General features: G+C 51.4%; 1 protein-coding gene across 50 annotated transcripts in view; it reads right to left on the reverse strand.

Annotated features, from left to right (window-relative positions):
• The window catches only part of CELF4 (CUGBP Elav-like family member 4), a 296711-nt gene extending 292404 nt beyond the window's left edge, over nucleotides 1–4307 (reverse strand). For 6 of the 50 annotated variants that reach the window (XM_072829389.1, XM_072829387.1, XM_072829388.1 and 3 more), the window contains exon 1: nucleotides 3647–4284. In XM_072829389.1, coding sequence (XP_072685490.1) covers nucleotides 3647–3932 — 286 coding nt within the window. In that variant the 5' untranslated portion in view covers nucleotides 3933–4284. Of the gene's footprint in view, nucleotides 1–3646 lie in introns of all 50 variants that reach the window. The other 44 variants (XM_072829397.1, XM_072829394.1, XM_072829357.1 and 41 more) reach the window with 16 other exon arrangements.
• Between the last annotated feature and the right edge of the window lie 8492 nt (nucleotides 4308–12799).

Raw genomic sequence — 12799 nt, forward strand, 5'->3', positions numbered from 1 at the left:
GCTCACTTCTGCTGCTACCCAGGGAGTTTGCCTCTCTCCTCTTTAATCAATAGTACAATGTCTTTCTCTTTGGAGCCTGGAAAAAACAATCTTTCTCAAAGTGCTTCTAATGGGGGGAGAAAAGAAGACTCTGAGTTAGGCGGGAGAGTTTGCATTAAACTGGGTTTTCTTCTTTGGGTGTTATTTCTTTGAATTGTAATTCTGGGCTTTTCTTCTTCTTTTCTCTCTCTGCCTAGCACCCAGATCTCCCTCACCCTCGCCCAAGTGAATTGGGGGTGAATTTACCTTTACAGTAATTACCCCAGTCCACAACTGCTATTTGCTGCCTCCCCGGCCCAACAGCCTTTCTCTGCTACGGCTGGGTTTGCTCCACAACACCCACCCACTCCCTCCTCCACAGACTCCCAATTTGACTGGAGTAATTGCCTTTTAAGGTTCACTCTACGCATGGCAGGTATTCCATTAACCCTTAGAACTCCTTCCTCCTTTAGTTACCTGAAATGGCAGGTGGCCAACAAATGGATACCCACCTGAAATCTCATGCATTTAATTTATTTTTTACTTATTTTTCTCTTCTCCTCTTTCTCTCTTTTTTCTTTCTTCCTTCCTTTCTTCTTCTTCCTTTTTTTTTTTTTTTTTTTTTTTTTGCCAACAACATGCATTTGCCATCCACACTGGAGGCCAGTATCCTGTCACGTCTCTCAATTTTATCCCAGTACGATCATTAGAAGTTAGAAATTCAAGAAGGGGAAAGAAAGAGCCACAAACATGCCCTGAAACCAGGCTTAACAAAGGCATGTTTCTATCCCTAGCTTCATGTTGTCAATTTAGAGTTGGGGAAAATCTAGATGCCAAATGCAATCCTCATTCTTCAAGCTTCATCATGCTTTTTGACTTAACAGTAATTAATCACCAATGGCAAGCGAGTAATTTTTTAAGGTGGCCGGAGGCTTATTTTATTAGGATTAGCTAATAAATCAGGCTGTATCTCTGAAGGAGGAGTTCAAACTCTTCTAGGACTGAGTAAACCAGACCTCAGAGACTGTCTCATTTATTCAGCTCTCCTGGAGCTTCCAGGCACTGTTAGAGATATTGTGGCCCAACCTTGCCTATAAAAATCCAAGGGATAGAGAGAGGCAGGAAGTTTCATAGGGAAAAATATATATGCTCAGGCTCTGAAGGATGAGCTGCGACAACGAGACACCCAGCATGCCGGAGCCAACAGGCCTGCCTGCCACTGACTGAGCTAGTTTAGGGGAAGAATTATTTAGAAAATGAAGTTTTGGTTGTCCTAGGAATCCTGGCTGGATATGTGTATGTATATATATGATACATATGAAATAACTATAATATAACCTTTTCTAGTTTCTAGATGAAAATGATGATAATTCTACTTCTTTGCTATAATACAAGGGAGTTCAAATAACATTAAAAAAAAAAACACACACAGTGATGATACCCGCAAGGGATCGTGAGAAGAAACCAAGGAATATTGTTAAAGTTTATCTTCATTTGAAATAAAGAAGTAAATAAAGTGCTCCAAACCCGGACCTCTTAAGAAGCTCAGCTATCCACAACTGTCTTTTGCTTCTGGTGGGTTCTGTTTTTTTTTTTTTTTAACTTTAAAATCTTAAATCACCATAATAACTGATCATTAAGATGGGCAAAAGATTTCCCTATTTATGCTTTAAAAATTTTTCATTATTACTATTTTTAAATCTGGGGACATATGAGAATGACAAAGGTTTGATACAAACCTTGATTAGCTTCTAGGGAGCTTGATTGGAAAGGGAAAAACTACAAAGATATGGTTGACTTGAGAGGGAGGGGGGGAAAAAAAGGAAAGAAATGTTATTTCAAAGACTGCCTCCCGATTTCACCTTTCCAGTCTCTCTTCTGATCAGACAGACATTTTCTCCATATTGGATAAAGGTTGGTTTGTCTCTCCATTACAGCCCCCACCCTCACCCCACCCCAACAAACCCGGTATATTTCCATTCTGCTGTGTTTTTGTGCTACTCAACATGCCATTAACTTTAAGATTTACTCCTCAGCAGGCAAGCTGGAAGATGCTAAAGCCAATAAAAACTGCTCTCTGGGACTCCAACTATGAAGAGTTTGGAGCTCTGCTTAGTATTCGGATGAAGGGAGGGCTGGAGGAGGGAGGGAGGTTGTGATAGTGAAAACCACTGCTGCTTAGAGAGCCAGACAGCTCTGCGCTCTGCACCTAATGTGCCGGAGGATCAGCTCTGTTCATAGCCCATTTGTGGCCAAGGATGAGGCTGCTCTCTCTGTGTGGGTGTGTGTGCGTGTGCGTGTGTGTGTTTTCATCTTTAAAACCACCAGCTCTAACACAGCATCTTCAGTGGCTCTCCACACTACTGTTTATTAAAAACGGAACGTCCATACACATCCCTTACAACTTCCTTAGCCCGGTGCTCCTTCCCTGCCTGACGATCAATCTCTCTCAGAAAGCATTTAACTTGCCCACACAGCTCCAGCCCGGATTAATCCCCACTGCACATCCTATACATTACTGTTAGGAAGCGGAGCACTGGGCTAATTTCGTCACCCACCAGCCACCCACACACGTTCTACAACTGAACACGTTTGGGGATCTGCCTTAAAGATAATAAAACAAGGAGAAAACAGGCAGGCTGCAGACAATTCTCATGACCACTTTCCTAAAAAGTTGCTGGGTTTTAATTCTTTGATTATTCTGTCTCCCCCTCCCCCAAGCACTCACTAGCAATGATTGCTTCAAGGGAGAGCAATAATGTACTACAAGCCTCTCTGCATGGTGAGTTTGGGATAATTTAGGCTACACCCTTCAAAATGCATATCTTGCACACACAGATTTCCCCCCCCTCCCAACCCCCCAGAGCTCCGCTTTCCTGAGAAGGGGATCATTCCGGCTTCCCCGACCCCCCACTCCACCCAGGGGATGGCTGGTTCCTTGCTAAATCTTGTCTTAGGTTTTGTCCCTCCTTCCTTCAAACATCAAACACCCCCTCCCCCACCACTCACACCACAACCGGATTACTGAGGCACATAGCTCGACAGGGAGAGTTTACTGTTAAATTGATAGCAAAATAAAAAAAAATATCTCTCTGAATTTGTCACCTCTCTTCTTTTTAGACGGCTGCGCTCCCCGCTCCTCTGGCCCGGAGCGGGGAAGGAGGAGACCATCTCCTCTGAATATTTTCAGCACCAAGGCGATGGACAGCACCCTCGGTCCCCGGCCCGCCGAGCGCCCGCCCGCCCGCCAGTCTGCTCAGCGTCCCGGGCTTGGCCGGTGCAGCTGTCCCCGTCCCAATCTTCCAAGTCGCTGCACCCAAAACCCCAAGCCCCGTTTCCCCTCGATCCCCCCTCTCTCTCTCTCTCTCTCTCTCTCTCTCCATATTCTGCTTCCGCTGCTCTCCCCACCACACCGCTTCTATCAGCTCCTCGCCCCAAACCCAGCCTTGCCCCAGCCAGCAGCTCCCCACGCACCCCAGTCCTGGGCTCGGCTGCCCGAGCGCCTCCCTCCTCGGCGTCCGCCCGAGGCTCCCTCTCGCGCCGTCTCCCGCTCGCCCGTCTCCCGCTCGCCCGGCCGGCCCGCCCGCTCCTTCTCCCCGGCAAAGTTGAGAGGGGAAGGTGCACTCACCTTTGTGCATGCCTGTGAACCTGTCCTTCAGAACCGTGAGCTCGTAGATCTTGCCGAACTCCTCGAAGAGGGGCTTGAGGTCCTTCTCATCCAGGTTGCGGGGGATCTGCCCAATGAACAGCTTGATGGCATCGTGGTCCTTCATGGGAATGGTCGACGGGTTCCCCGGGCTGTGGCTTAATCCGTTCATGTGCCCGGCGCTGCCCGGGCTGCCGCCGAGCCCGTTGGTACTGAGGCTCGCGTTGTCAGCCTGTCCGTTTGCTAACGTGGCCATCTTTATATACATAGAGAAAATCTTCTTTCCTTTTATTCTTTCTCGCTCGCACTCTCTCGCTCTTCTCCCTCGCAAGCTCGCTCGCGCTCACACACGCACACGCATACACACACTCGGGTTCTCTCCCCCTCGGTTTCTCTACACCTCGCTCTCCTCTCGCTCTCTGCTCTCTCTCTTTCTCCTCTTCCCTCGCTCGCTCGCGCTCGCGCTCTCTCTCCTCTCCCCGCTCTCTCTCTCCCTCCCTCTCTCCTCTCTCTCTCCCTCTCTCTCTTTCTCCCTCTCTCTTTTCCGATCTGGTTTCTTGCTTTCTTTTCTTTTCTTTGTTTTCCTGTTCTTTTCTCTCTCTCTCTTCTTTTTTCTTTCTTTCTTTCTTTTTTTCTTTTGCTTTTCTTTCTTTCTGTCTTTTTTTTTTTTTTTTTTTTTCTCTCTCTCTTTTTTTACATTGAACAGACAGGATCTCTGTCCTTTCCGTTTAAACAGGCTGGACCGGTTCAAGTTCCCAGGCAGACCAGGGGTGGGGGCGGCGAGTGAGCGCGCGCGGAGGAGGGGGGGGCGCGGGGCCCGGAGAGGGCGCGCCGCGGGGGGGGGCTTCCGCGCGGCGGCGGGCGGCGGCCGGGAGCAGGACGGCGTGGGGCGGCGCCGGCCCCGCCGCGCCTCCCCCGTCGGCGGCCCCGGCGAGCGGCGGTGGTACAGTCCGAGACAGCCCCCGGCTATAAATAGCGCCAGGCGCATGGCTCTTCGGGAGGCGCTGAGATTCCGGGCCCGGCGGCCGCGGGGAGCGGGTGCCCGTTAGGAACGGGGCTGCCGGCCTCCTCTTTGCCTTTTGGGGGCTCTTTTTGTAATAGCAGCAGGTGCAACTTTTTGTATTTTTAAAACATTGATTTTTCATTTTCGTGTGCGTGTGTGCGGGGTGGAGCGTGTGTGGGGGCAGCGTTATCCTCCGAGCTGCGCTCCATTAGGGCGCCAGGCGGGCGAAGCCAAGGCAAGGATGGCGGGCGGGGCGGCGGCGGAGGCGGCGGCGGAGGTGGCATGGGCGCTGCTTTCTCCCATCTGGTTCCCTTTATTTATTTATTTATTTAGACTGGGAAAAGCGAGTCGGCTTGGAGGGAGTCCGCCCAGCGATCCGAGGGCGCATTGATCAGTGTCGAGAGAAAAAAAGCTACATAAATATATATTACGTGGATAAACCTATAGACAAGAGCTCTCTCTCGCGCGCGCGCTCTTTCTCTCCGTGTCTCTCTTGCTTTTTTCCTCCTCGAATCCCCAACCTGCCAGCGCAGCCCCACGGCTTCGCCCTCCCGCACGGCGTCTGCCGCCACCCGAGCCACCTGGGAGGTCGGGACCGGGGAGCAGCGGGGCCTCGCGGGGGGGACGGGGCGAGGGACTCGGGGCCCGGGTCTCGTCCCAGCCCGCCGGGAAGGCTGGAGGCGGGTGTTTCCGTCCCGGGCCGCCTCCCCCGGCCCGAAGCGCGGCGGCGGGTCCCGCGGGCGGCTGGCGGGAGGAAGGCGGGAGCCGGGCGTCTCGGCCCGCTCGCCCGCCGAGGAAGGAGGCAGGCTGTGGGTGCCGCGCCGGGTCGGGGAGCCAGCGCGAAGGACCGGCTGGATTTCTGCCCTCGTCTGCTTTACTGGTGCAAATCGAAAAAAAAAAAAAAAATTTTTTTTTTTTTTCCTTAATCCACCATCAAAGAAATAAAGCCCCCGAATCGCTACCCGGGCTGCGACCGGACACAGACTCGCGCGGCGTGCGCGGGCCCCGCGGGTTCCGTCGGCAGCGCCTCCCTCTCCAGAAGTGCGAGGCTGGGAGTCGCGTCTGCGGGCTGCAGCCAAGGGTCCGGCCGCCCAGCCCGACCCCGACTTTGCCGGGCTCCCCGCCGGGCCCGCCGGGGCCAGGACCTGGGCTGCGCGGGAGAGGGAGTGGCCGGCGCGGGAGCCGGGTCCGAGCAGCCCCGCCTCTGGGGGCGAAATGCTGGTGGTGAACTTGGGCCGGGAGAGCAGATTTTCATTGTATTGGTATTTACCTGCCCCTCATCCTCTCCCACGTTTGCTTTTCCAGGGCAGCCTCTTCAACACGGCTTCAGAAGCCGGGCAAATTAAAATAACGAGCCCGCTCCCCCGCGAGTTGCGGGGGCAGAGCTGCTGGCCTGGCCCCGGTCGGACTCCCACCGGCCTCCTTCGGGGGTTCCGAGTCTCTCTCTCTTTTCCTGCCCTCGGATTACATGACGTTATTAGACAGTATGTTTAAAAATCTTATTTAAAGAAATGAGACCCCATCTGCCTGAAAACCGAGACCAAGCCCGTTTGGTACAACCACAACGCGGAGCTCTCCGGCGCCAGGAGGAGGCCCGAGGAGGCCCCGAGGTTCGCAGCCCCAGGCCCCGAGCCCACCTGGGACACCTCTCCCTGAGGATCCAGGGCGAGTGACCAAACAGCAAGTACAATTCTGAGAACTGTGGAACTTCATCCTTTCATGTTAAGATTCTCCTGTGTTTTCTTGATGGAATTGTGTGTAAGTATAGTTGATTCATAACTCGGTTCTGGGCTTACATTATCCAGTGTTATATGGTGGCCTAAGAATCGCAAACGTTGATGGAATCAACAGAAACTCACACTTAGAGCCTCTCTGCAATGGAGCTGTGTGCTTGGAGTGCCTGGGAAGTGCTGGAATAAGGTGGCATGGCCCTGGCAGGGTTTGAGCTGGTGGCTTGGAGGTGCGTGCCTATGTCTTGTCAGGACTGTGGGTGCCTGTGTGGATGTGTCCACCGACCCTGTTTGTATCCACACTCTGCCTACGTGTGTGTGTGTGTGTGTGTGTGTGTGTGTGTGTACCCACCAGGCTGAGACCTCCTCCTCCCCTTTCCCTCAGGACACATCAGCAGAGGCCAATATCTTTGTCCAAAATATCTCTTCTAACATCATCTTATGGTGCTGGCTGGCTCTTACCTCCCAGGATCTCACAATGGAGTGGGATGTATTTTCTGCCATAATAGTGGAGTGTAGGAGAGTATTCCTACTTGAGGTCTCTCTTTCTTCCCCTGCCCCCCACATCCTTAAAGCAAAGCTAGGTCTGGGGGAAGAGAAGGGAGTGAGCTGGGGTCGGGGGGGGCTGGGAGAGGAAGGAACCTCCCCAGAGAAGGGGAGGGCAGCTGTGGTTTGTCTTTCACCTCTTCCTGCCACCACCCCAGCCCCGCCCAAGTCCACGTAAATTATTCACAGGTGTTTCATTATTCATATTATTATTAATAATAATAGTCAATACATAAATAAAAGCAGTCCCTGGGCAGGAGTGAGTGGGAGAGTGGAGTTGTTAATGGAAGGGGGCATCTGGTTATTTCGGACGCCTGCAGGAACGCTGCCATAAGGTATAACATCAACTCCCTTCAGGACTGCACCTCTGCCCCTGCACCACGGCCCTCTCCCTGTGTCTCTCCACATGTGGACCCAAAGCTGTGGAGGGCTCCTTCTTCCCTAGGGAAAATCCCTCACCCTCCCCTCTCTCCCACCTGAGGATGGCTTATTTTGGATTTGGAATGTCGCCCCTTAGGGGGTAACACACATCTCTCACTTCTCAAGCTCAGCTCTCTGACTGGTAAGTGGTGAAATGCCCCACCACTCCCCACATTGCTGGGGCAGAAGCAACCAGGACACCAGGCCCCATATAACTGAGCTACCCCTGTGTAAACAGCGGCAGAAGCTGCTTCTGCCAAGGCATTGATCTCTTAAAGGCACAGAGCTGGATCTCTGAGGCTTCTACTGCTTTGGCACCGCAGAGTATTGGGGATAAAATAACACAGACAAGTGTTTCAAACTGAGGCAATAAAGGAGCAGGACCCCAGAGATAATAGTAAGGAACGTGGTTAGGTTGCCTCTTTGGTATCCTTGCCCTTGATATTCTAGAAAGACCTGAGCTAATTTTTTTTTAACCTTAGATCATCAAAGAGAAATGTAACTAGGGAAAGATGGGGGCAAAGTATTACTCACTGTGACATTTAAACAGATTTAAAACTTTTTCTTCAAGTGCCACTTCATGGCCACAATGATTCCATCCACTGAGAGGGAGAGGGCTGGCAAATGGAAGTGGGAGCTGGGAACAATTGCTTCTCATTTTCTCTCTGTGTTTGGGGTTTACATTTTTGTTGCTGATTCATCTATGGGGATGTCAGGAAGCCCTGTGTGGTGGGGATCTTGGCTTAGATGGTGTAGTTCTGCAGGCCTTACCATTGCCTCCTGCTCCTCACTTCTCCTCCCCCTCAAGGGAGGAGGAAGCCCTCTTCCTTTTCCACTTCCTTTCCTTGGAGCCACCATCACTGTCTCCTTCCGGCACCCACTGAACCACATTCTGCAGCCCTGACCCTGGCCCCCTGGCCCCCTGCCCCAAGGCCTGCTTTGGTTCACCTGCCTATGAATCTTCTCTCTCCATCTAGATTGTGAACTGATGGAGGGTAGGAAGCCAGTAATCTGGCCCCTCCTTCTCTGTGGCCCCTTTTGACAGGCACGAGCAAGATGGAGTTTCTAGACACCTATGGCTAATCTGACTTTGGGGTGGGGGTGTGTGATGCTGTGTTCATTCATCTGGGGCCTGAGGATGGGCAGGCACTCTCCCAGGAATTCAGATTCCAGGATGAGAACATACAGCAGCTTAGCTTCCCAAGGCTGCACAGCAGGGCTCAGGGGGCATCACCATGCAGTCATCCTCACATTCATCCTGCTGCTTCCAGTCTCCCACTGGAAGCAGCAGAGTGAGGGGTCGGCCTGTGAGAAGAACCCACACTATCTCATTAGAGAGACCAAAGTCATACCAACTGAAAAGCCCCGGAACAGCAAATGGCAACAGATGGTTAGTCTTCTAGGCCTGAGGAGTTCCACATGTGAGAAAACAGAAAACAATCCAAGTTGTGTGTGATGGGGGGGCAGCAGCCTTGAGGAAGGAGGGGGTCCTTGGTAGGCAAGAGGCAGAAGGTGGGACATGGCCAGAGCACTGCATGATGGCCTGGCCTGGGGGCTAGGAGGGCAAGAAGCAGCTATTTCTCCAAGGCTGTGTGGACAACAAGCTGAAAATAGAGTAGTGGTCTGTCTGCCTGAGGTTCCCCAAACAGGGACCAGACCACGGATTAGGTGTGTCTGTGGAGCCACTGCCCTGCCCAGACCTCCAGAAGGCAGTGAGGGGAGGCTGGAGACAGGGAGACTCACTTGCCCTCTGTAGGGAACTCGTGCCTGATTTAGGCAAAGAGGTTGGCTCCGAGCAGAGCAAGCACACAAGGGCAGGAGCTCACCGAGGGACAGAGCAAAAGTTGTTGGCGATGTGTGCCATGGGACCCTGGAGCAGCTGGAGCTTGTGTAGGCAGTGGCACCCTGGGAAGGCTCTCTGGAGGCGAGAACTCTGATCTGGTCCTGAGGGAAGAGGGAGTCAGCTTACGAAGGGAGGAGGGAGGTTGAGGCAGCAGGTGGACTTGCCAGGTCTGGTGTGTGCCATGGGTCTCGAGTGATGGCAAAGAGGTAGAAGCTTCTAGAGGGGGCTCCTATATGGAAGTAGGTGGGGTGGGCAAGATGTGGCTTTGAAAGCAGCCTCAGAAGTCTGTTTCTGGTCTCTTCCACAGGTTTAGGACTTCTCTGTCCTTGAATAATTTGGGAAGGTTTAGTGATATAAGAAGCACTAATTGAAGTGGAAAGGAAGAGGAAAAGTTCCTACTTCCTCCCAGTTCACATTAGCAACCTCCTGCCAGTGAGAAAACAATTAAAGGTTTCCCCTGTCCTGTCCCTGGCCAATAGCAGACCTGGCCAGAGGAACAAACCCATGGAGGGGGGGAAGAGAATGGAATTAGGAGGCTATGTGTTTTGGGAAGCCTAGAGGCTCCCCAGAAGGGCATAGGCTGCTCAGACAAGTGCCAGGGCTGGCAGGAGAGGGGCCTCTGGGCTTCCTTCCTCGCTGGGGGAGCCCAGGGACACATGGCCATCGTCTTACGGGGGCTCCTGGGCCCTGGGCGATGGTGGGGGTTGCTTCTGGGAGTCTCTCGGTCTTTGGGTGGTCAGCCTGGATGTGCCCTGTTCCTGGCATGGGAACATGCTCCTGTTCCTGGCTTCTATGCCAACTGGGGCTTTACTTCATTTTGGCTGATGGCAGGTAGGAAATGAAAGGCAGCCCAAGAAGCAGGACAAAGGGATCTGGAGTCCTGCAGCTGAGGCATCCTGCAAGGCTTGGGCAGAGGGAAGGACATGGGTCATCGCTTTCCTGTCCTCAGCTTTCTCCTCTGTAAAATGGAGGTGGCTGTCCTGTCTTTCACCCTCCTTTCTTTCCTCATGTCACATCCAAGAAGGTGAGAGGGTCATGTCTGTGAGGCTGACTCACGGTCTTGTGTAAAAATTAAGGGGAGAACAGGGACTGAGGGTCAAAATGGGCTACACAAAGGTATAGATAAAATTAACATGTTAGGAATTTACTCCTTATCTTTCCCAAAGAATTCAGATGTTTTCAAAAGGAGCCGTGGCCAGGCAGCCCTCAGTTGGACAGGAGCAGGTGCTTACAGCTGCATTTAGGTACAGCTGGCAGAGCCAGACTCCTTGGCTTCATGTCCTGTCTCTCCCACTTACTAGCTCTGTGACTTTGGACAGGCAATTTAATCTCTTTGTGGCTCAGTTTCCTCTTTTGTAAAATCGGAAGAGGAATAGAACCAACTTTATAAAGTTGTAGTGGGGACAAAATGAATGAATGCAGGTAAAGTGCTTAGATCAATGTGGGACCAGCCAGGATTGGTTTTTTTTTTTTTTTTTTTTTTTTTTTTTTATTTTATGATAGTCATACAGAGAGAGAGAGAGAGGGGCAGAGACATAGGCAGAGGGAGAAGCAGGCTCCATGCACCGGGAGCCTGACGTGGGATTCGATCCCGGGTCTCCAGGATCGCGCCCTGGGCCAAAGGCAGGCGCCAAACCGCTGCGCCACCCAGGGATCCCCCAGCCAGGATTGTGGTAGCATCACTCACAGAGGCCCAGGGGTCAGGAGCTGAGGGGCTGGAGGAGGTGGGACAGTCCCTCGGGCTGGGGTGTGCATCCTACCCACGGTGGGTGTCCTCACCTGCTGCAGGACTGTTTCTCAAGGTGCTCCTGGGGGCCAGAAGCCTTCCGGGAGGGCGAGGCCTGCATCACTGCCTCTCCTTTGGGCCTGCCCTGAGTGCTGGCTGCCGGCCCTCCACAGCCTCTTCTTACCTGAGAGGTGTTGCCGCAGCGAGTCCTTTTAATTGTGATGTTTTACTAATTAGTTTTTAATTATGTTAATTTATTGTACATGAGCCCTGAGGTTTTCAGACACTGGGCTCACTTTAGAAACTGGAATAGTAAGTTGTATTTATTACACACACAACGCTGTGGATAAATGTCACTTTCTCATGGCCACGATTTCTCTGATAATGTTGCTGAAAACAGGGCTTCTCTTTCTTTCTTTCTTTTTTTTTTTTTTTAAAGATTTTATTTATTTATTCATGAAAGACACACAGAGAGAGGCAGAGACACAGGCAGAGGGAGAAGCAGGCTTCCTGCAGGGAGCTCGATGTGGGACTCTATCCGGGACTCCAGGATCATACCCTGGACTGAAGGCAGGTGCTAAACCTGCTGCTGAGCCACCCAGGGATCCCCTGGGCTTTTCTTTCTATTCAGGCTTTTGAATGTTAATTCTTCCCCTGCAGCCAGCTTCCCCCACCCCCCAGTCCAACACACTATCCTTCAGATAGTGTTGGGGTTAAGAGACTCAGCATCCACAGGCTGTGCAAGTGACATGATGGAGTAAGGTGGCTTGGTGGTACAGGAGGACCCCATCTGGGTAGGGGTTCAGGAAGGTGAGCCTGCAGGACAGTTAGACACCAGGCTGGACCTTCCAAGGGTTGTTGTGTGGGGGCCTCAGACTCACCCAGATGGACCCCTCTTGCACCCTCACCCAGCTTCTGGGTACTGAAAAGAGCTTGGCAAGAAACCTGCAGCTGTGTCCACCGGGGAGAGGGAAGGATGGTTATGAAGAGGGAGAGGGCATGTGGGCAGTCAAAGTGGTTCCTGAAGGCCATGGAAGGATGTAGGCTTTTGTTCCAGGGCTGGTGGGTAGCCTTGGGGGGACAGGTAGGGGTTGGCATGAGGGCTAGCTCACAGGAAAGATTCAGAGTGGGGATTCACTGCCCATATGCTGACCAGTTGCTGATGGTAACAAAGAAGATATAATCAAGGGCACAGCCTGGGACAAAAAAGTTGCCTAGATATTTATGAAGGATGGCTGAGAAGGGAGAAATCACTCTCCACACACACACACACACACACACACACACACACACACACACGTGGGGAATTGGAAGGGCACTGTATTAGGCCCATTTTCCAGAGATCATTTCTACATTCAAAGGATGAATGTTTGCTACCACTAGTAGCATTTAAAGAAAATGCCATAGGTTTTCAAGAACCACTCCCTCCCCCAAATAATTTCCAGATGGTAGCTTTCTTTTAATAAGTTTAAAGTGTTTATGCAAAGTTGTGTGTGTGTGTTTATGTATATATAAAGGGGGTATATATATATAAAAATTCTGGTCTCTTACTAAACAACATATTAATAAAAGTTTTGCTCAAAGGGTAACATTTAAAGAAATAAAGTCCATAAATACAACTGGGCATTTAATGCTTTAAAATTTGTATTTAAGACTTGAAGTTGCTGCACTGTTTATACATAGATACATAGGTGCATGCAATGTGTAGAGAAAGAGTTTGAGCCTTAGAACCAGCCAGATCTTTAGCTTGCCAGCAATGTAAGTCATGTTCTCTGAGGCTCAGTTTCCTCATCTGAAACATGGTCACAATAACACTGTATATGACTGTCATGAAGTGATAATAAATTATTGAAAGTGGTGATATTTA

The sequence above is a fragment of the Canis lupus genome, chromosome 6, assembly GCF_048164855.1.
Source record: "Canis lupus baileyi chromosome 6, mCanLup2.hap1, whole genome shotgun sequence".
NCBI classification, from domain to species: Eukaryota; Metazoa; Chordata; class Mammalia; order Carnivora; family Canidae; genus Canis; species Canis lupus.